This window comes from Arachis ipaensis, chromosome B09 (assembly GCF_000816755.2).
Source record: "Arachis ipaensis cultivar K30076 chromosome B09, Araip1.1, whole genome shotgun sequence".
NCBI classification, from domain to species: Eukaryota; Viridiplantae; Streptophyta; class Magnoliopsida; order Fabales; family Fabaceae; genus Arachis; species Arachis ipaensis.
In genome coordinates, this window is record NC_029793.2 from 138,150,182 (window position 1) to 138,174,578 (window position 24,397).

Sequence of the window (24,397 nt, forward strand, 5' to 3'; positions counted from 1 at the left end):
ACCGATTTAGCCACCATATAGCACTTTAATTTCATACAAGCATGATATAGAGACAAACACAATTTTTCGATTGGGGAATACCTTGTTCGATATTAGTTAAAACTCGACTAAGGTAATAAATTGTCCGCTCTTGCCCATGTTCATCATCTTGGGCTAACGTACACCCTATAGTATTTTCAAATGCTGCAATATATAATTTTAAGGGTTCAGATGGTCGAAAATTTGCCATAATCGGAGCTTTAGACAAATAAGTTTTAATCGAATCGAACGCTAATTGATGCTCCATAGTCCATTCAAATTGTGAATCATTTTTTAATTTCACTAAAGGTGCAAACACTCTAGTTCGATCTGAAAGATTTGAAATGAATCTTCGAAGATAATTCACCTTACCCAAAAATGATTGTACTTCTTTCTTCGATTTCGGTGCAGACAGCGCTAATATCGCATCTGCTTTGTTCTTATCGATGGAAATTCTTTTTTTATGAATAATAAAACCCAAAAAATTTTCAGCCGACACACCAAAAGCACATTTCAAAAGATTCAATTTTAACCCATTCTTCCTCATAGTAAGGAATGCCCTTCTTAAATGATCAATATGCTGGCTTACCAAAATCGATTTAACCATAATGTCATCAATATATACTTCTATAATCTTTCCAATAAACTCATGGAAAATAGCATTCATTGCCTGCTGATATGTTGCTCCAGCATTTTTTTAAACCAAAAGGCATAACTACCCATTCATACGTACCCAATGCCCCAGGACAACAAAAAGCAGTTTTAGTCACATCATCTTCTGCAATGAAAATTTGGTTATACCCAGAATAACCATCCATAAAACTAAGTATTTCATTTCCTGCTGCAGAATCGATTAACATATCTGCGATAGACATGTAGTATTCATCTTTTGGAGTAGCATTATTTAAATCTCGAAAATCGATGCATACTCTCAACTTCCCATTCTTCTTCATAACAGGGATGATATTCGACACCCACTCAACATAGCGTGCAGTTCGAATAAATTTTACTTTAATCAAGCGTTCAATCTCTTCAATCTTTATATTAATTTCAGGAGCAAAACGTCTTGGAGTTTGTTTCATAGGTCGAGCATTAGGTTTCAATGCTAATCGATGTTCCACCAGTGAACGATCGAGACCAGGCATCTCATGATAATCAGTGAAACAATCTTTAAACTCATGTAAAAGATTAAAGAGTTCAATTTGAAAAGGATCAACAAGATCTTTACAAATATATGTAATTCGAACATCATCAGGAGTCCCTAGATTGATTTCCTCTAAGGGATCTTGAGATTCAAACCCTTTATAATAATCATCATCATTTACTGAGTATTTTTCAAAACCCAATGGTTCTAGATCATAAATGCAATCAAAAGTGAAATCAATGGAATTATCAGAAACAGAAAAGACTTGATCATTGATAAAAACATCATTACTTCTATTTTCCACGCAATGAGCCTCTGCTATTAAATCGGCAGTTCGGCTTGCATCATTATTTTTATTACAAGAAATAAGGAAATCATAACTAAATTCGACTGAAGACGTCGAATCAAACACATTATAACTAATAAGATTACTAACCCTATGTGATTCAACTTCATCAGAAGAATCAACTTTATTTTTGAGTAACTAAAAATTATTTAAATAATTATGTAATGTTACCAGGTAGTCAGAAACTTCCTCAACCTGGTCCATAAAGCAGTTCCTTTAAGGTCTTCAAGAAAGACAATCCCAACCAGTCGGCTCTAAACCCAACTCTGGATAGCATAACTTCACCGAGAGGCCTTCCGAGGACAAGTAGCACCCTTCACAATTATAAGGGCTCAATGATCGATCAACATTTAAAGGCTTTAACTTATGATTAAATATCCTGAAATCAAAATGTATTTGTTCGACATATAAATTCGAATATGCATTGACGGTTTCAGATTTAGTCTCCTTAGTCCATAGAAGTACGCTCTGATGTACAGTAGAAGGTATGACTCCACACCGTGGATCCAATCTCGCCCCAACAAAGCATTATAACTTGCTCTTGAGGGAACCACCACAAAGACAGTATTACGCTCAGATGAGCCGACCTTCACAGTCAGAGTAACCAATCCTCTGGCTGGGGTCGAAGTTTCACTAAAATCTGTCACAGCAATGTTTGTAGGAATAAATCGTCAGGATTCTTTCCCACCTTGATTAACATCCTCTCTGGCAACAGACTAATTACAGCACCACCATTAATCATAACTTTATTTACCTTTTGATGAGTGATTTTATGCCGGTGTAGAATTTATCAATAAATCCAATCGTAGTATAGTCTAAACTGACACGTAATTCCACATCAAACAATCTAAAATCAATAACCGAGAGTATAAGTCCCGAGTTGTTCTCCCTAGGAGTGATCCAAGATGCACATTGTTGATTAGAGAGTGTATTGATGTTTGGAGTTTCATATAAGAAAAGAACAAGCTAGCAATGTGAATGAAAATCAAATGATATAAAAGCCTTGGTTAGAAGTGAGAATTAGACTTTCTATCATCATTATTTCTATCAATTGTAATCACAATTAGTTATTGCTTCACTTAGTTAACCTATAGTATAAAGGAAAGTCAAGTGAAAGTAATCAATTTAGATTCACAAGTCCTAGCCTAACCCTAGGGAAGTCTAGCTTTAGTGACATGCAAATCAATTAGCAGTTTCCAATTGATAATCAACAAAAGACATTAATAATTCAAGTGTCTCCAATGTCTCAACTCCCAAGCCAAGTAGGAAAATTCTACTCCATAGTTAAAGTTGGCATTTTCTCAAACACTTGGAAAACAATGATGAGAGACATTGTAAAATTGAGAATGAAATTGAATTCAAAGATGTCCACTACAAGAGATTAACAACAAGCAACAATTAAAATTAAGAACATGAAATTACCTCAATGTATTAATGGAAATAGAAGTAACAACATCCAAAAGCTAAGATCCACAAGTAACTTGAACAACAAGAACTAATTTGAGAGTATGTGAATCTAGATCTACAGTTGGAAGCAAAGTAGAAGTGAATTGACAATAGATCTCACCAATGGATACAGAAGAGTTCCAAATTTGAGAAGCTAAACCCTAGAGAGAAGCTAGAGAGAAGTTGGAGTTTTTCTCTCTCTACAAAATGTAACTTCCAACTAAAAATATCTAAAAATGAGTCAATAGATGAGAACCCCTTCATCCTTGGTCTTCTTATGCCTTTTCCCGCCAGAATTCTGCTCCAAACAGGGTCTGTAACTACCCTGAAATCGCTAGTCATGTTTTCTCTTTAAAAGTCACGTGCGGCATCGACACGTACGCGCACAGCACGCGTACGCGTCCCTAAGGTTTTCACCATCCACGCGGAAGCATCAATTGTGCGTGCGCGTCCATGAGATTCTGGCTGAGCCACGCGAATGCGCCGGCTTCTAGCGTTGGCTTTTCCGCACCGATCCAGTGGCGCGCATCTATTCATACGCGCAAGGTATGCGTGCGTGTCGCTGCTCAAGCTCCAAAACTTCATTTTCCATGCTCCTTCCTTTTATGCATACTTCCTTCTCCTCTTCTAGGCCATCCTCGCCCTAAGAACTCTGGAATCACTTAACAAACGGATCACGGCATTAAATGGTAATAGGAGATGATTCAAATATGATACATTTAGTGTAAAAGAGGCATGTTTTCATCCATGAGGCAAAAATCGGGAAGGAAACACAAAACTATGCATTATTTATGAATAAGTGTGAGAGAACATCGATAAAACCCTTAAAATCCATACAAGATAAACCCTGAAAACGGGGTTTATCAACCTCCCCACACTTAGACCAAGCATGTCATCATGCTTGAAGGAAACCAAAGATCAAAGATTCACAAGGGATTGGGATTTATAAGATGCAACCTACCTACATGAATGCAGCTAAAATGAATGCTATTATTTTCTTGGTCAAGAGCAAATTATCCTTCCAAGGCACATCTATAAGCAAGCAGGGCAAGATGATAAACAATATATGAACTCTACCAATTTCAATCATCAAAGTGAAGTGCGCATAACTTGCATGAAGAATGATCGCGAGAGCCAGGAACAAGGAATTGAGCCTCGAACCCTCACCGGAAAGTGTTTGCACTCTATCCGCTCGGTGTATAGGATTGATCACTCGATTCTCCTCTATTTCATGCTTTCCAAAATTTGTTCTTCCTCTACAAATGAACACTTATTCCAGGCATGCATACACACAGCATGAGGTCTTTTTTTGAGTTGTAATGGGATTAGGTCAAGGTAGGGATATATATGCACGGATAAGTGTGATAGAATTTGAATCTTTGATTAGCCTAAGCGTCCCACCTAACCTATTTACAACCTATACATTCGAGTACTAACCTTACTACCCTTTCCTCACTTTTCCATGTACTCACGTGTTCACCTTTGGTCACTACACATATGCATTGATGGTTATTGAATCTTACTTTGGGGCATTTTGTCCCTTTTTTCTTTCTTTCTTTTTCCTTCGTTTTTCCTTCTATATATATATTTTTTCTTTTTCATTGTTCATTTTTCTTTTCTTTTTGTTTTTTTTTCTTTTCTTTTCTTTTGACGTATTTATATACAAAAGTACCAATGCATATGGTTTACATATTCAATAGACACATGAGTACATACCTGCTCCCCAATATTTTCTATGAAACAAAAACATGCTCTTACCTCAACCAATGTCCCCCCCCCATTTCCCACACTTGAATAATGCACATGCTAGCCTAAGCTAATCAAGGATTCAAATAAGGACATTTATGGTTTTCCACCTTAGTCTTGTATTGTGCTAAAATTTAGAACAAGTGGGTTAATCATAGGCCCAAATTGGCTAACAAAGGTTGTTGTAAGGTCAGGCTATTTGGGTAAGTGGTTAAGTGTAATGATGGCCTCAATCACATACATGCATTCATACACACAATAATGGATATATAGAGTCAAGCAAATCAAGGATCACAATCATAGAAGGAGAACTTTGCACACAAGAAGGAGGATAAGTGGTTATAAGATGTAACCACGCAATTGGCTCAAGTCTCACTTGCTTGTATTCTTAACTCTAAAACCATGTTCAAAAATACATTTCTCAAGCAATTTTAGCATAAAAAAAATGTTCAAATTGGTAGGGTTGTCCAAAAATTATGCCAAAAAATTATAGTTTCTTGGAAAGACAATCATGACATTAACCAAGTAGACCTAACAAGAGATAACTAACATGCAAAATGTATTCAAAAAGCAAAACCTAACCATGCAATCTATCTTAATTTCCTAAAGAAAAATCAACGTTTATTCGGGTGTTACATACGGAGGCCGGTCGAACGACCTCCCCACACTTAAGAGTTTGCACCGTCCTCGGTACTATTGGTGAGGCGCAAGGGGCGATCGGCCTTGTAGCTTCCATTGTCCACTCCGTCCAAGCTATCTTCACTCACGTTCGAGGTAGAAGTAGAAATCTCCAGTTCCTCCATAGGTGGGGTCGTACAACTCAAAAGCTTCTTTATGTAAGCAAACCGGCGTTGGTTCCGCCGCTCGTATCGGTCCATCTTCTTATGGAGATCCTCAAGGCGTTGGCGGGATGATCTAGGTGGTACGGATGAAGTGGCGGAAATGCCAATGGGATTGGTGATGTCAAGGTCTCCGGTGTACGTCGGGGGCTTGAGATATTTCCCGGATGGGACGATATCGCCATCCATCGGAATTAGTGCCTTCCGATTCTTGGTCTCCCGGGGAACACCAACGGCAGCAACTAACTCAGTCACCAAAGCCGGGAAGGGTAAGTTTCCCCTAGCATGGACATGACCCATGGCTTGTCGGATGAGAAGGGGGACATTGACCGGTTTCTCTGTAAGGATACACCAAACCAACAAGGCTAGCTCCGCAGTGATAGATGACCCGTGGGTGCTTGAGAGCACATAATGGGATAAGATTTGGGCCCAGGCTTGGGCATCCACAGTGAGGTAACGCGCGTCAATACCCTTGGATCGGGATCTCATTCTCCTTTGGATCCAAATTGCTCCCGATGTGGCAATTACCCAGAGGACAGCATCGCAATCGAAATTAAAACCAAATTCACATCGCTGCTTCAAGACCTCTTGGTAAGCGTCTATCCCATCCACCAATGGTCCGGTCTTAAGCACTCCTTGAATGGCTTCCGCCGAGATGGAAACTTGCTTTCGGCGCACAAATACGGATGTGAGAAAAGGTGAGTGGAAGTTGGAGTAAAACTCCACCACCCATGAGAGATTAGCCTCCTGCGGTCTTCTCAAGAGAAACCCTCACTGCCACCGCTCAATGCGGGGTGTGACAAACTCAATAACGTGGGCCGGAGGGTTGAAAAGAGGTTCCGGGTGATAGTTCCTTTCAGTCATAAGGGGGAATATGAGCTCACAATACCGGTTGAAAAACTTAGTAGAGTCCCTCACAGGGTTTTCCTTCTCTTGTTCATCAATCTTAATGATGCTCCTCACTTTTTTGAGGAGGGGCTTAGCCGTCGGTGCTAGGTGTGCCTTGGTGATGGATCTTTGAGACGCCTTCTTGGTAGGTGGCTTCTTTGGTGCCTTTCCTTTATCTTTTGTGATAACCATCCTAAAAAGAAGGAAAGAGCATACATCAAACTCAAAGAAACACATATGGAAAATGTCATGCAAGTGATAAAGAGAGCTACAAAAAGATAGGTGTCTTGGAGACATGACAGCTGCAACATGTAAGCAAGACAACAATAGAAAATAATGACATGTCACTTAGCATGGGATGCAAGAGGTGTATAAGCATGCAAAGAAAAAGCATGAGAAGTATGTACCCAAGCATCAATAACAAGAGGCAAGTCATAAAGAGTGAGCGTGTGAAATAAGAAGAATGAAGAATAAGAGGCTCAACGCGCATAGGAGTAGGCAATGGAGTGAGAAAGGGAACTAAGTTGAAAGTATTATGTCAAACTTGAAATAAAAACTCATAGGTACCTTTCATCAAACACTTGGTGTGTAAGTTTAAAGTGATAAGCAAATGGGGGAAATGTAACAATGTAGTATCCCATAAGGCATTAACAATCATTATATAGCACCACATAGCATAAGGGAAATCAAAACATAGTAAAACAACCCACTAAACCAAGAGAGGACTCCACCCTCAACACCCATGGCAAGTAGAAAAGAAGAAGCAAACAAGGAAACCAAAAATGCATGAAAGAGAAGCTAACTAAGAAGGAGCAAGAAAATGTAACTAAAGAGAGAAAAATGAAACAAAACAAAGGGGAAGAAAGTGAGTGTTACCTCAAAATGGAGAAGAAAGTGATGTAGAATGTAAGGGAAGAGAAATGGGGGAAGAAATGGGAGGAAGGGAGGAGAAAGAGAAGTGTGGGACCGCCGGAGGTGGTGGTTGCCAGAGGTCAGTACCACCGGTGAAAGGTGGTAGAGGTGGGTGGAAAAAAGGAGAAGATGGAAATAGAAGAAGAAGAGTAGATTATAAGAAGAAAATTTGAAAAGAGGCGCGCTGCAGGTGAGTGATGTCGTGGTAACGACGCGCGCACACCATCCACGCGTACGCGTGGATAGGCATGAAGACAGTAGGGACGCGGAGGCGTCGCCCACGCGTACGTGTGGGCAGCAGAAGAAAATTGGACACGTGCGCGCCAGGTGCGCACACGCATGAGAGGTAGTTGTGCTAGTGGCACAATGCGGGCCTGAAACTCGCGCAACTCTCTAGTCGAAGTACCAGGAGTTGGCTGTAGTAAGAGCGACGTGCACGCGCACAGTGCGCACACGCGTGGAATTTGCATGTGGCATATGGACGCGCAGGCGTCATGTACGCCTGTGCGTGAAGGGGGGTTGTGCTCCCAGCACAGTGTAGGCGCAATGTTTGCGCAACTCTCGGGAAAAATCTACCAGGAGTGCGAATTGCACGATCAACACGGACGCGGCAAGCATGCTTACGCATTGATTCGCAAACCAGCAGAGGGACGCATACGCGCCAGGTGCGCGCACGCGTGAACTAGGTTAGGCACAGGGCATAGTGTCAGCCCAGAGTTTGCCTAAGTCTCTGGAAAATGTGCCAGGGGTGCAGGTGGTGCAGTCGACGCGGATGCGTCGTCCATGCGGATGCGTGGGTTGCACATTCAGAATCATAGACGCGTACGCGCCAGGTGTGCGCACGCGTGAGTGGGGTAGGCGTGGGGCTCAGTGCTGGCCCAATGCTCGCATAACTCTCTGGATTTTTATACCAGGAGCTGTGAAGACCATCGACGCGTACACGTCTAGCACGCGCACTCCTCCCCCCCCCTCTTTTTTTCATAGACATGAAGAAATGCATTTTTATCACAAATTTCATAGGCAAGCAAGCCAAAGGGTACAAAAACACCCTAACTCCATATAATACCCAAAATGGCAATAACTCTACCACACTATCAATCCACCTACTTAAAATCAATGCAAATTTTCATAAACAACCTGTCTAAGGCAATCAAAATCAAATCTATGCAAACACAATCCCTAAAACTAAGCATTTACCAAATCAAGCGAGAGTTCAAAAGTATGTACAAAAGAGAGAAAAAGGGTAGATCTCACCATGGTGAGGTGTCTCCCACCTAGCATTTTTGTTTAATTTCCTTAAGTTGGACGGTTACTAGCTCAATTTTCTTTGCTATTAGGTGCATCTTTCAAAAGGAACACCTCCATCTCCTTGTTGCTTTTCATCTTTTCACCAAGATACAACTTTAGACGATGCCCATTAACCTTGAAAATGTCGAAGCTTGAAGGATGGCGCAAATGATAAACTCCGTATGGCTCTGCTTTTTCTACTCTATAAGGTCCTTCCCGCCTTGACCTTAGCTTTCCGGGCATCAATCTCAATCTTGAATTGTAGAGGAGGACTAGGTCACCGGCTCTAAATTCTTTTCCTCTTATGGTCTTATCATGCACGGCTTTCATCCTTTCCTTGTAAAGTCTAGAGTTCTCATAAGCTTCTAAGCGCAGACACTCCAATTCTACTAGTTGTAGCTTTCTCTCAAGTCCGACCCCTCCCAAGCTTGAGTTGCACTCCTTGACGGCCCGATATACTTTGTGCTCTATCTCCACCGGTCAGTGGCAAGCTTTGTCATAGACCAACCAAAAGGGGCTCATGCCAATTGGTATTTTGTATGCCGTTCGGTAGGCCCATAGTGCATCGGTGAGCTTAGCACTCCAATCTTTCCGATGAGGCTTCACAATTCTTTCCCTCGGAGGAGTGGTAAGCTTCCAAGATTAGTTGAAATTCGGTTTGTGGAATGCACATCCGAATTACTTGATCTGCTCCACATCTCCAAAGGTATGGGTCATCCCATACATAGTATTTGAATTCGCTTTTTAGCTTATCCTTTTGATGTTTGGAGAGATTAGGAGGGAAGGTGCGGGATACCAAGTAATTGGCTATTGGTGCATACCAAGGAATGACTATCGAGATTGCTTGCAAGCCCTCAAGGGGGAAAGAATCATTAATAGGAGTGGTATCGCCTTTGGTGTGTTCAAGGCGACTTAAGTGATCTGCCACTAGGTTTTGCGAACCACTCCTATCTTTGATTTCCAAGTCAAATTCTTGCAATAATAAAACCCATCTAATCAATCTCGGTTTGGATTCCTTCTTAGCTAACAAATACTTTAACGTCGCATGATCCGAGTACACTACCACCTTGGAACCAAGTAGATATGCTCGAAATTTATCCAAAGTGAAAACTATTGCCAATAGTTCTTTCTCGGTGGTAGTGTAGTTGGATTGGGCTCCATCCAATGTTTTTGATGAATAAGCTATGACATACGGATTCTTACCCTTGCACTGTGCTAACGCGGCTCCCACGGCAAAGTTTGAAGCATCACACATTATTTTGAATGGCCGACTCCAATCCGGCCCTTTCATGATGGGAGCTTGGGTCAATGCCACTTTGAGCTTGTCAAAAGCCTTCATGCATTCTTTGCTTAGATCAAATTCAATATCTTTTTGCTACAATTGAGATAGAGGCAATGCTACCTCACTAAAGTCCTTTATAAATCTTCGATAGAAACCTGCGTGTCCAATGAACGAGCGGATTTTCCTCTCGGATGAGGGGTAAGACAAGCTAGATATAACATTGATCTTTGCCGGATTCACAGAAATACCATCTTTGGAAACAATATGTCCTAGAACGATATCTTGCCTAACCATAAAATGACACTTCTCAAAATTTAGGACAAGGTTCGATTTAGTACATCTTTCCAACACTTTTGCAATGTTATCCATGCATTGATCAAAAGAGTCCCCATAGACGGTGAAGTCATCCATGAATACCTCCATGCATTGCTCTAGAAAATCCACAAATATGCTCATCATACACCTTTGGAAAGTTACCGGTGCATTGCAAAGGTCAAATGGCATACGCTTGTAGGCATAAGTTCCAAAGGGGCACGTGAATGTTGTTTTTTCTTGATCCTCTAAAGCAATGTGGATTTAAAAATACCCCGAATAGCCATCTAGAAAACAATAATAAGGTTTACCAGATAATCGATCCAACATTTGATCGATAAACGGTAACGGGAAGTGATCCTTCCTAGTGGCCGTGTTCAAACGCCGGTAGTCGATACATACCCTCCAAGAGTTTTGCACCCTCGTAGCTATAAGCTCTCCGCTCTTATTCTTGATTGTGGTCACCCTGGACTTCTTTGGCATAACTTGGACGGAACTTACCCATTCACTATCCGAAATGGGGTAAATGATGTCCGCCTCTAGTAACCGGGTTACCTCCTTCTTGACAACCTCTAGAATGGTAGGATTCAATTGCCTTTGAGGTTGTCGAACGGGTCTAGCTCCTTCTTCTAAGAAGATTCGGTGCTCACACACTTGGGGACTTATGCCCACTAGATCCGCCAAGTTCCATCCTATAGCTCTTTTGTTCTTCCTCAAAACATCAAGTAACTTCTCTTCTTGTTGAGGGGTGAGTTCCCCTGCTACAATTACTGAGAACTTGTGAGCTTCATCAAGATAGGCATATTTTAGATAGGGCGGTAGTGGTTTCAACTCTAAATGTTGCTCTTGACTTGGCATTTGAACTTCTGATGGGTATGATGTTTTCTTCACATTCGTGGGGGTTCCCCACACTTGATTCTTTAGTCTTCTCGTCAATATTTGCACAATGCACTTCGGCCACAACATTGTCAATTAAGTCACACCGGAATATGGAATGATTCTCCGGTGGGTGTCTCATGGCCTCATCAAGGCTAAAGCTAACAACTCTTCCGTCGATTTCAAAAGAATAAGTTCCTGAATAGACATCCAATTTGAATCTAGAGGTCCTCAAGAATGGCCTCCCAAGTAGGATAGATGATGTCCTTTCGGATTCACTAGGTGGCATCTCAAGGATATGAAAATCAATCCGAAATACCAAACCTTTTATGTTTACCAACACATCTTCCACAATACCCGTCACAGTTATTATGCTTTTATCCGCCAAGACAAACCTAGCCGCCGACCGCTTCAACGGTGGGAGCTTCAATATATGATAAACGGAAAGAGGCATAATGCTAACGCATACACCGAGATCGCACATATAGTCAATGAATTGAACTCCATCTATGGTACAAGAGACTAAGCAAGGGCCCGGATCACCACACTTTTCCGGTATTGCTCCCATCAAAGCCGAAATAGAACTCCCCAATGGAATAGTCTCTAGCTCATGGATTCTATCTTTGTTCATACACAAATCCTTAAGAAACTTTGCATATTTAGGCACTTGATGGATAGCATCAAAGAGAGGGATAGTTACCTCAACTTTCTTAAACATCTTTACCATTTTGGGGTCAAGTTCTACATGCTTCTTAGTCTTTCTTGCCAATGTAGGAAATGGAATTGGTTGCGCCACTTCCTCCAAGATTTTTTCATCTTTAGAGGCTTCACTCCTTGGTTGAGGGACTTCATCTTCAACTACCTCCTGTGCTTCATCCTCCTCTTCAATTTCTTCTATCTCAACCACATCCTCCTCTTGAGTAACTATCATTGGGCTAGGTGCCTTTGGAATCCTCTCTTTCAATTGAGTTTCGGACTTCAAGGTGATGGCATTGATACCACCCTTGGGTTTGGGTAGGGGTTGAGAGGGTATGGCACTAGAACTTGAGGCTTGAGGGGTGGAGGTAGAAGGTGGCTCCATGCGAGCAATGAGGACTTGGAGGGTAGAAGTAAGTCTGGTAAGGCTTGAGGTAAGTGTGTTTTGGATTTCTTTCTGCCCTTGGAGTATGGACCGAAGTGTCTCGTCTTGATTGGAGGGAGGGGAAGGATAGGTGATTTGAGGTGCTTGTAATTGGTTGGGTTGGGGTGGTTGCCTATGAGGTGGTAAGTAGGTTTGGTAGTTTCTTCCTTGGTTTGGTTGTTGATGTGGTTGGTTTTGTGAGTATCGGTTTTGTGAATTATTGTTGTTCCTTCTTTGGTTTCCTCCATTATCCCGACCTCCTTGTTGATAATTGTCCCGCCAACCTTGGTTGGAATTATTTCTCCAACCTTGGTTAAAGTTGTTACTCCCTTGGTTGTAATTGCCTCCTTGTTGATGGTATCCTTGATTAGGACGATCATAAAAGGGGCGATCATAGAAGTTATGGGTAGCCGCCAAAGTGTTATCTTCTTGGAGACTTGGGCATTCATTCGTGTAATGGGAGTAGCATGAACAAATACCGTATACTCTTTGGGGGACCAATTATTGGATTTGTTGGTGTTGAGGAGGTGGTGGTTGTTGTTGATTCACTTGGAGTTGCTTTAGAAGACTTGTCATCTCACACAAGGTTTTGGTAAGGGTGGATGTTTCACCACTAGAAGAGACTTCATTAACGGCTCTAGGGTGATTGCTTCTTTGTCTAGCATGCAAGGTGGACTCGACCAAATCGGAGATTAATTGCCATGCTTCCTCCACCGTTCTATATTTTTTCAAAGAACCATTGCTTGAAGCGTCTAGGAGGATCTTGTCTTGTGGTTTCATTCCTTGACAAAAATAGCTTATTAACACTATAGTGTCAATCATATGGTTGGGGCATGAGTCAAGAAGCTTTCGGAACCACTCCCAATATTCATATAGAGTTTCCAATTCACCTTGGACGATGCATGAGATTTCTTTCCGCAACTTATCGGTCACCACCGCGGGAAAAAATTTGTCTAAGAACTCTCTTCTAAGCAAGTCCCAATCACCAACAATCTCACTTGGCAAAGAGTAGAACCACTCCTTAGCTCTCCCTTCAAGAGAGAAAGGAAAAGCATACAACCAAACCGCAACTTCACTATAGCCTTCCCGCCTATTAGAAGAACATACACATTGGAAGTCCTTAAGGTGTCTAATAGGATCTTGTGCGGGAAGTCCTTGATACTTGGGAAGAAGATTGATTAAAGCTGTTTTAAGCTCAAAATTAGCATTCAAGTTCGGATGACGAATGTGAGTAGGTTGAAGAACAAAATCCGGAGCACCGGCTTCCTTGAGAGTGACTCGCCTTGGGGCGGCTATGTTGTCCGTACCTAGATCAATAAAAGAGTTATTAGTCGTATCTATGGAAGAGTAAACAGTGCCTTCCTCGAATGACGATTCAGAATCAACTTCGGATATGGTAGGTGAATTGGTAGGAACCTTTTCACCACCTCCAAAGGCTAACCGTCTCTGAGTTTGTCTAAGGTGAAGCAAAGTTCTTTCTATTTTCGGATCAAATCTAGCCAAGCTCGGGTCGGGTAGAGAACGCGTCATTCAAGGAAAGAGATAATGAGCTCATGACAATAAGGTGAGCTAAACAAAGAGTAATCCTAACTAACACAGACAATCAAGCAAAATGCAAGTATGTACATATTCACATATCTACACTAACCAACAACATGGCACTCATGTGCAACTCCCCGGCAACGGCGCCATTTTGATGAGTGATTTTATGCCGGAGTAGAATTTATCAATAAATCCAATCGTAGTATAGTCTAAACTGACACGCAATTCCACATCAAACAATCTAAAATCAATAACCGAGAGTATGAGTCATGAGTTGTTCTCCCTAGGAGTGCTCCAAGATGCACATTGTTGATTAGAGAGTGTATTGGTGTTTGGAGTTTCATATAAGAAAAGAACAAGCTAGCAGTGTGAATGAAAATCAAATGATATAAAAGCCTTGGCTAGAAGTGAGAATTGGACTTCCTATCATCATTATTTCTATCAATTGTAATCACAATTAGTTATTGCTTCACTTAGTTAACCTATAGTATAAAGGAAAGTCAAGTGAAAGTAATCAATTTAGATTCACAAGTCCTAGCCTAACCCTAGGGAAGTCTAGCTTTAGTGACATGCAAATCAATTAGCAATTTCCAATTGATAATCAACAAAAGACATTAATAATTCAAGTGTCTCCAATGTCTCAACTCCCAAGCCAAGTAGGAAAATTTTACTCCATAGTTAAAGTTGGCATTTTATCAAACACTTGGAGAGCAATGATGAGAGACATTGTAAAATTGAGAATGAAATTGAATTCAAAGATGTCCACTACAGGAGATTAACAACAAGCAACAATTGAAATTAAGAACATGAAATTACCTCAATGTATTAATGGAAATAGAAGTAACAACATCCAAAAGCTAAGATCCACAAGTAACTTGAACAACAAGAACTAATTTGAGAGTATGAGAATCTAGATCTACAATTGAAAGCAAAGTAGAAGTGAATTGACAATAGATCTCACCAATGAATACAGAAGAGTTCCAAATTTGAGAAGCTAAACCCTAGAGAGAAGCTAGAGAGAAGTTGGAGTTTTTCTCTATCTACAAAATGTAACTTCCAACTAAAAATATCTAAAAATGAGTCAATAGATGAGAACCCCTTCATCCTTGGTCTTCTTATGCCTTTTCCCGCCAGAATTCTACTCCAAACAGGGTCTGTAACTGCCCTGAAATCGCTAGTCATGTTTTCTCTTTAAAAGTCACGTGCGGCATCGACGCGTACGCGCACAACACATGTACGCGTCCCTAAGGTTTTCACCATCCATGCGGAAGCGTCAATTGTGCGTGCGCGTCCATGAGATTTTGGCTGAGCCACACGAATGCGCTGGCTTCTAGCGTTGGCTTTCCTGCGCCGATCCAGTGGCGCGTATCCACGCGTACGCGCAAGGTACGCGTGCGCGTCACTGCTCAAGCTCCAAAAATTCATTTTCCATGCTCCTTCCCTTCATGCATGCTTCCTTCTCCTCTTCTAGGCCATCCTCGCCCTAAGAACTCTAGAATCACTTAACAAACAGATCACGGTATCGAATGGTAATAGGAGATGATTCAAATATGATACTTTAGTGTAAAAGATGCATGTTTTCATCCATGAGGTGAAAATCGGGAAGGAAACACAAAACCATGCATTATTTATGAATAAGTGTGAGAGAACATCGATAAAACCCTTAAAATCCATACAAGATAAACCCTAAAAATAGGGTTTATCACCTTTATGCCACTCAAAGTAGTTGTTATATGAAGTGGGCAGAGATGAGACATTTGTTTTTCAGTAGGCCGCAATAATTATCCCGGCTCGTCTTCAATTCGGATAAAGGAAAAAGCTTCCTCATCCTCCGAATCATAATCTTCATTGGGGTCACCTTCATACTCCCCCAAATATTCGGTTGGAATGATCGAAATCGTCCCTACCATGTCATCATGCCCTTCATCAAAATATTCCTCATCAACATCGACATCCTTATTTTTATCGACTCCAGAAGATTGGGCTATTGTTTTGCCCTTTTCCATCTTTGCAGGTGATGGAATCTCTTTGGGGTAAGTCTCTCCATCAGAAGGAAAAATAATTCGAGAATACACAGAAGGCGTTGCCCCCTTGCTTAGCTCTTTGCCCGCCTCAATCGAAAGTTTCTTGTTCTGACTGAAACTTCTCCTTCCTCCTCTTCCTCGCGGATAACCCCTGGCACGACCTCGATAGTAGGAATACTGGTTTCGAGAAGGTGCTCGATGCCCCATTGTGGATTACGTCGACACAGATGATCACGTCTCTGGAATTCTTGGCAATTCCTAATCCATTGAACATCTATGTCTTGGGACCGGCTTAAAGGTGTAAACACATTTTTTTGAGGGGTCTATGAGCTAGAACCCTCCATACGCCTAATCGGCTGCCTCTGGCGTGCTTTCTCTTATCTATGAGCCAATTCTTTCTTCATCCTTTCCTTTTCAAAGATTGCTGCTGCTTCAGCATCAAAAACAGCATTGCACCGTGAACACAGAGATACGTCCCGGTCTTTGATCTTTTGCTAAACCAAGAAATCCAGCTAACCATCCCCTGTTTTGGGGGGGTATACAGACCTCACCTGTGACTCGAAATCATCAAGAGCCACTTCAAAATCATAGGACATGCCAACTATGTTCACTCCAAAACAAGGTTCGACATAACTGGCATCAACCTCGAAAGGATCCACATCAACCTTCATCTCTTTCTTGCCATCGTCGAATTTCAACCGTCCTTCCATTATCGCTTCTTGAATCAAGTCCCTAAAACGGACGCAACTGTTAGTCGAATGGCTTGTTGCTTGGTGAAATTTACAGTAAGGTTTTTCTTTTAAATCTTTCACGGAAAGTAAAGTTCTACCCTCAGACAGAATTAATTGTTTATCTTTAAGCAACACATCGAAAATATGATCAGATTTTGAAATATCAAAACTATATTTCTTTCCACTTTTCAGTTTTGAATCATTCGACTTTTCATTACTTGGAAGTTTCTTCAATAAATAACAAACATATGGAGGACCTTTCTTAAGTTCGGCCAAATCGACTTCTGTTTCGAAATCGAATTCCTCCTCTGAGGATTCCATGGTCACATAAGAAACCTTTTCTTTTCGAGTAAAGGGTTTATTCTTTGATCTTTGTTCATTTATATACTTTTCTTTTTCTTTTTTCATGAGTTCGGTCTGTCGAACCTTTTCAGCCAAATGGGCCAAATCAGGAATATACTCATTAAGCAGTTTTCTGCGCATATAGAATCCTAACCCCATAGTTGCTATTTTTACTACCTCACTTTCGAGTAATGACACATAGCATCTACTTCTAGCATTTTTGAAATGTATTAAATAATCATCAATGGTTTCACCATCTTCACGTTTCAAAGCCACTAGATCAGTAACTGCTACATTCATCTCCCCTCGATAAAACTGAGCGTGAAAAGCAGTTTCTAACTGATTCCATGTTGTGATGGAATTTGGTCTGAGATTTGAAAACCAAGTAAATGCATTCTTCGTTAACGAAGAAGAAAAAAACTTCATTTTCAAATTTTCATCATTGGCTAAGTTCCCAATCTCGACCAAATGACGAGCAACATGTTCAATAGTTGATTCTCCGACTTCACTAGCAAATTTTGTGACTATTTTTGGATTCTTCACCCCTCTTGGCACTTCAGCCATCTGAACAACTTGGGGAAAAGCAGACACAAAATGTGGTCGATTCATAAAACCAACATTGGGCCCAACTCGATTTAAAACTTCTTCCACAATTCTAGTGACTTGATAACGTTCACCACCATGATTAGCACGTAATCTGGCTAAAACGCCATAAGCATTTTGACCTTGGGAAACTACATAAGGGTTTTCTTGATTCAAAACATTATCTGCATTTTGAAAAACATTTTCTACTCCTTCATTATTTCCCCTGGCGTTATGCCCTTCACCTCCATCATAATCAACAATCCGAGCAATCTTTTCGACTTGTCTAGCAAGACGCTCGAATTTTGATTGATGATCAGCCATCATAGGATTCAGAATTGTAGTCATTTGTTGGGTCAATAAATTGACTAAGTCATGGTGATTCTTTTCCACTTGGAACCCACATTATAATCACGAGAGTACTCAGAGTACTGTTGTGAATTTTGAGTATTATTCACTCCATTTGCATTTCCAAAGCAGATAGGTGGGATAAAACCACCCACCGATGGGGTATAACCAGGAGGAAGACCATAGGGAGGCCAACCAGCGGTTAATGGAGGCTGATACGGCAGCGCAGGACCACGTGGACGGATATTACGTCTAACATTTCCAGTCTGAATAGTCGTGACTGCTATACTTTCAGTTCCAATTGCAGCCTCCGAATGTGAAGACACGTCGGCCTATTGCACAGATACTGGTATGCTATCATTAGTGGATGAACCACCATTCACAATCGATATCTCATCAGTCATGTGAATGATTTTTCCACTCCGTAATCGCATACACTAAGTAATACTGAAAAAAGTTATTTGACACACTTCAATTTAAAAACTGTCCCACCGGGCGTGCCAATTTATTTTTTCAATTTTTAGCAAATCGATAGTGGTTCGATTCTAATGGTCTAGGAGCGAAACATACTCCTCTTTGCAGGTACCAATTCTTCTAAAAGTGCATCAAAGTGTCTTCCATTAGATAAGTTTTGAGAGAAAGGATAAATTAAACCTTGTAAATTGAAAAAATAATATAAAAGAAATAAAGTTTTCAAAAGGAAAATCGCTTACATATAGAAAATAATTTACATTGGAATTTAAAAGAAAACAATAAAATGCCTTTGATTGAATCGAAGGGCTTTAACATGCGAAATTAAGATGCAGAAAGATAAATTGAACAATGAAAATAAAGAACACTTGGAAAATAAATTTACTTGAAATGTTAAAATTTACAAAAATATAAATTGAAAGAATAAAAAGATGGAAGAAACCCTATAGAAAAGATACTCGATTGCAGACTCAGAAATTTCTTGGGATGTGAGTGTGTTTGAGTATTTTTCTGAGTAAAAATTCCAACCCCAATTTCCTAATACTTCCTAGTATTTATAATCTATTTTACATAACTGAGAATTAATTACAATTGATTACAACTTTGAATATAATTCCTCTTGATAACCGTTTCCGCCGCTTGATTATAGCCATTTCCCATAATTTCCTCATGTGATAATAGCCTCTAACCGTTCCACTACCATGACTATTCGACCCACCTGTCGAAGGCCTTACTCGATTATGCATATCGAATATCTTATTCGATTAGATTTATCCGATTAACAAATCATTTGAGATCCAATTTTATGCCAGTCACTTTCAACCTCACGCTTATGCATACATTAATAAAATTGTGAAAGAATAAGAAAATAAAAGAATTGTGAAAGAAAAAGATGAAGAAATTTTATTGATTGTTGATTGAATGAATTGTAAACTATAAAGGTAAAACTAAGTATATAAAGAGTATTGGCCTATGAAAGATAAAAGTAAATAAAGATAAGATAGAGATAAAGATAAAGATAACTATAAGATAAGATAAAGACTAAATTATAATTTAATTTGTGTATTCTGTTGGGCTGAATTTGTGGGCCGTGAGACGTCTTTATTATTGTCATGGGATAAGGTGGAAGAGTGGTTTAATACGCCCCCGCAAGCTGGAGGATGAAAGATGTCAAGAACACTAAGCTTATTCAAATTAAGATGGAAGGGTTGAGGAGACAAAGGCTTGATGATGATGTCAGCTAGTTGCCCAGAAGAGGGAATTGGGAGAAGTTTCATCACTCCAGCTTGAGCTTTTTGTCGAATCAAGTGACAATCAACCTCTAAATGTTTGGTCCGTTCATGAAAAACCGGGTTAGCAGCAATATGAAGAGCACTCTGATTATCACAATATAAAACTGGTGGGCGGATAGGAGAGATGCGTAAAAATTGTAACACATTTAGTATCCATTGAAGTTCACAAGTTGTGTTGGCAAGTGCACGATATTCTGCTTCCGTGGAAGAGAGGGCAACGGTGGTTTGTTTCTTGGTCTTCCAAGAGACTAAAGAACTGCCTAAGAAGAAACAATAACCTATTAAAGATCATCGAGTGTCAGGACATCTGGCCCAATCAGAGTCACTGAAGCCGAGAAGCTGAATTTCTGATTCCCTTGGAAAGAAAAGTCCTTTGCCGGGACTAGTTTTCAGATATCGTAACACATGTTTGGCAGCTTGAAGATGAGATTCAGTAGGAGATGCCATGAATTGACTTAATTGTTAAGTGGCATACATGATATCCGGTCGAGTAGTGGTGAGATAGATAAGACGGCCAACCAAACGACGATATACAAAAGGGTCGGATAGCAGGGGACTTTTGTCTTGATATAGTCTTGTGGTACTATCCATTGGAACAGAGGCAGGTTTAGCACCTAATAAACCAGAATCCTCCAAAAGATCAAGACAATATTTTCTCTGAGATAAGCAAATTCTCTTCTCTGATTGAGCAACTTCAATACCCAAAAAATATTTTAATGGGCCCAAGTCTTTAATTCGGAAGTGTTGGTGCAAAATAGACTTAATGGCAGCAAGTTCAAAAATGGAATTACCAGTGAGAACAATGTCGTCAACATAGACTAAAAGGATAGAAATTTGATCACCAATGAATTTGACAAATAAACTATAATCAGATGAGGTCTGCTGATATCCATGAGATAGCAAAAGATGAGAAAGTTTGTCATACCACATACGACTAGATTGTCGTAAACCATACAGTGACTTTAGTAGCTTACAGCATTGATTCGGTTGAGAAGATATAAATCCGGGTGGCAGAGTCATATAAACATCCTCAGAAAGATCCCCATGTAAGAAAGCATTATTGACATCCAACTGATGTATAGGCCAATGCTTCAAAGAGGCCAATGCCAAAACTAATCTGATAGTGGCAGGCTTGACAACAGGGGAGAAAGTTTTCAAGAAATCAACACCTTCAGTTTGAGTGAACCCTTTTGCCACAAGGCGTGCTTTATATCGATCAACTGAACCATTAGGCTTGCGTTTGATGCGATAGACCCATTTACAGCCAACCGGCTTAATCCCTGCAGGGCAATCAACAAGACGTCAAGTTTTGTTCAGCTCAAGAGCATCCAACTCATCTTTCATAGCACTACGCCAATTAGAGTGTTGATTGGCGTCCTTAAAATACTTTGGCTCAGTGTCAGAATGTAGAGATAAAAGAAACTTTTTATGTGAAGGTGAAAGAGAAGAAAAAGACATGACTGAAGATAAATGATACTTGCACTTTGAGGGAGATTGATTTGTAGAGATGAGAGAGGAATTATACAAGTAATCAGAGAGATATGCTGGAGGTCGGTGAGGCCGGTCGGAATGACGAGGATGGGGTTGCTCAGGTGGTGAAGAAGGTGACGGTGGATGAGAAGGTGATGGTGGACTGGTGTCTAGTGTTGAAAGTGATTCGGTGGTCATGGGTTCAACTTGGTTAGGAAACAATAGTGAGGAAGAAGGAGAGGTTGTTGGATAAAATAAAGAACTAAGTGGAGTTGGGTCAATGGGTATAGGTGAGGGTTCAACTGGAAGACTAACTGAATCTTGTTTTTGAGGTGTGTTTGGCAATGTTGGGCTGAGTGTCTGGAATTGGACATTTTTTGTGACTAAGGGCAAGATTTTTTCATAAAAAATCACGTTTCTAGAAATCTCAATTCTTTTATCTTCTAAAACATAAACAATATACCCTTTAAAACCATATTGAAAGCCAATAAATACAGCATTTTTGGCTCTTGGATCAAATTTTGATCTGTTTGCCATTTGGGTAGAAACAAAACATAAGCATCCAAAAATTTTAATGTCATGATAATTTGGTGGATGATTGAATAAAATCTCAAATGGTATTTTAAAATTAATTACGAATGATGGAACTCTATTATGTAAATAAACAGCATGTCTAACAGCATAAGACCAAAAAGATGATGGTAAATTAGATTGAAACATAAGAGCACGAGCTATATTCAAAATATGTTGATGCTTGCGTTCTACCCTTCCATTTTGTTGAGGAGTTTCAACACAACTACGTTGATGAATAATGCCCTTTGAAGCATAAAAATCAGGTAAAATAAATTCTGGTCCATTATCGGAACGAATAGTTTTGACTTTGGAGTTGAATTGTGTTTCAATTAAAGTAATAAAATTTTTTATTTGATTTTGTACTTCTCCTTTTGATTTTAATAAAGTAACCCATGTAAAGCGGCTAAAATCATCAACAATAGTAAAAAAATATTTATGATTATGAATAGAATTTTGTCGAAACGGACCCAAATATCAAAATGTAATAAATCAAAACTTGCACTGGCTTTGTTAAAACTTTGAGAAAATAAAAGTTTCTTTTGTTTAGAAATATAACAAATGTCACAAGCCTCGTCATGATGCATAGAGATAAAAGGAAATTGTTTATGTAAATGATTAAGTCTTTGCCTAGAAAGGTGTCCTAAACAAAAATGCCATATATTGGAAGGTGTAATGGGTGGAGATTGGATGGAATTTATGGAGTGTGTAGTGGATGAATTTTTACAGGTTCAAAGACATATAATCCCTCTCTCATTCTGGCCAAATCAATTGTCCCCAAATTGTTGCTCTGTAGAGTGTAAGAAGAAGATGAAAAAGTAAGTTCACATATGAGTGCTGAAGTAACTTTTGAAACAGAGATAATATTAAAGTTGAAATGAGGTAAATAAAGAATATCATGAAGAACCAAGGATGGTGAAAATTGAACGATGCCTTTATAAGAAACAGTAGTTCGAGAACCATTTGGTAAATGAAAAATAATAGGAGAAATTTGTGTGTAAGAAATAAACCAAGACAAATTTGATGAAATGTGATCTATGGCACCAGAATCAATGATCCAAGTATTCAAGAATGAATCTCGATTTGAAGAATTGTTAACAGTAGAAAAGGTATTGAAAGAACAAAGATAATGAGTAGTTGGACTTGGCAAAAGCTCAAGTTGGTTTGAAGGACGAGCTTCTTCATTGAAATGAAGTGCCATGAAAAAAAAGTGTTGGGCTGACGAAAAATTCAAAAGAGGCTCCGGATGAAGTTGCTGGTGTTCCCTTTCTCTTTGATCCATGGATGTCAGCAGAGCTCAAGAGGAGCTCTGATACTATAATAAAATTGTGAAAGAATAGGAAAAATAAAAGAATTGTGAAAAAAAAAAAGATGAAGAAATTTTATTGATTGTTGATTGAATGAATTGTAAACTATAAAGGTAAAACTAAGTATATAAAGAGTATTGGCCTATGAAAGATAAAAGTAAATAAAGATAAGATAGAGATAGAGATAAAGATAAAGATAACTATAAGATAAGATAAAGACTAAATTATAATTTAATTTGTGTATTCTGTTGGGTTGAATTTGTGGGCCGTGAGACGTCTTTATTATTGTCATGGGCTAAGGTGGAAGAATGGTTTAATATACATCTTTTTGAAAAACTACCACTTACTTATTTCGAATGGTCCAAAATTTTTTTGGATCAACATTATGAAATATAAACACGTATTCTTCCTAAACCTTTTTTATAAAAAAAAAAATAATGATTATCTAATAAATATCATAGACATTAGCAAAAGAATATATATAGAGAGAGCGCGAGTGAGAGGAATACAGGAAAAGGAACAGAAAAAACCGCGACCAACGGCAACACGCGGGAGTCCGTATTAAAAAAAAAAGTGCCACGTCATCATTCTCCAAACGCGAAACCTAGAACGAAACGAGAGCGTTTTTCACGCGTGCACGTATATAAACTCCCCACTCTTTTTATTTCTTCCTTCTCTCCAACTCTCTGTTCCGTATTCCTCAGAAGCACAACTAGGAAAAAAAATAAAAATAAAAAAATAAAAAAGGAAAAAATATAGTAATTAATACTCCGAAATCATAAAAATAGGATTTCCTTAATCATAATTTTGTTTGTCCCTTCTAGATTTTCCATTCACAGCAGAAGACACAATCGCAGTTGCTGCCACTCCTCGCTCTCACTCTCTCAATCTTTTTCCGGTTTCTTTCTGATTGATTTCGCCGGAAGAAGGTAATGGCGGCAGCGGCAGCGATTTCTGCACCGGTGGCTCAGTCTACGGCGGCTCCGGCGGCGGCATTGGGCGTAGGGCCATTCTCCAATGCATCCCTGTACGTAGGGGATCTGGAGGGGAACGTGAACGAGGCGCAGCTTTATGATCTGTTCAGTCAGATTGCTCCGGTTGTCTCGATTAGGGTTTGCAGGGATCTTACGAAGCGATCCTCTCTTGGTTACGCTTATGTCAACTATTCCAGCTATGAACATGGTTCTCGTTCTCCTCCTTTCTTAATTCTTTCGTGTTTTCATACATTTATTCTTTGTTGGTGGAATTGCATGTAGATTGATTTCAGTTTATTTGATCTTCGTTGATATTTTCGTATTGATGGTTTGTTTTGCGTGTTTAATGTTTTATCCTATTTCCTTTTTCTATATATATAGATTAGTAAAGAGAGATCATTCGCTAACTGTAATGGATCGTATCGGTTTATCATTATCATTATTATTCTAGGTTCAAAATCATTATTTTTATAAGAAGAGTCCATTGAAATTTACGATATTTTAGTGAATTTTGTATATAATTGAGTA

At 39.6% G+C, this 24,397-nt stretch overlaps 2 protein-coding genes across 2 annotated transcripts in view; one reads left to right on the forward strand and one right to left on the reverse strand.

Annotated features, from left to right (window-relative positions):
* Positions 16,295 to 17,761, reverse strand: LOC107616308. The gene is made up of 3 exons (XM_016318284.1): positions 17,277 to 17,761; positions 16,732 to 17,222; positions 16,295 to 16,635 (listed from the first exon to the last, which is right to left on the reverse strand). Exons 1-3 carry the CDS (start codon positions 17,759 to 17,761, stop codon positions 16,295 to 16,297), a joined length of 1,317 nt encoding a protein of 438 aa, XP_016173770.1.
* The window catches only part of LOC107618982 (polyadenylate-binding protein 5), a 4,644-nt gene continuing 3,808 nt past the window's right edge, over positions 23,562 to 24,397 (forward strand). The window contains exon 1 of the mRNA XM_016321176.2: positions 23,562 to 24,077. Coding sequence (XP_016176662.1) covers positions 23,828 to 24,077 — 250 coding nt within the window. The 5' untranslated portion in view covers positions 23,562 to 23,827. The remainder of the gene's footprint in view (positions 24,078 to 24,397) is intronic.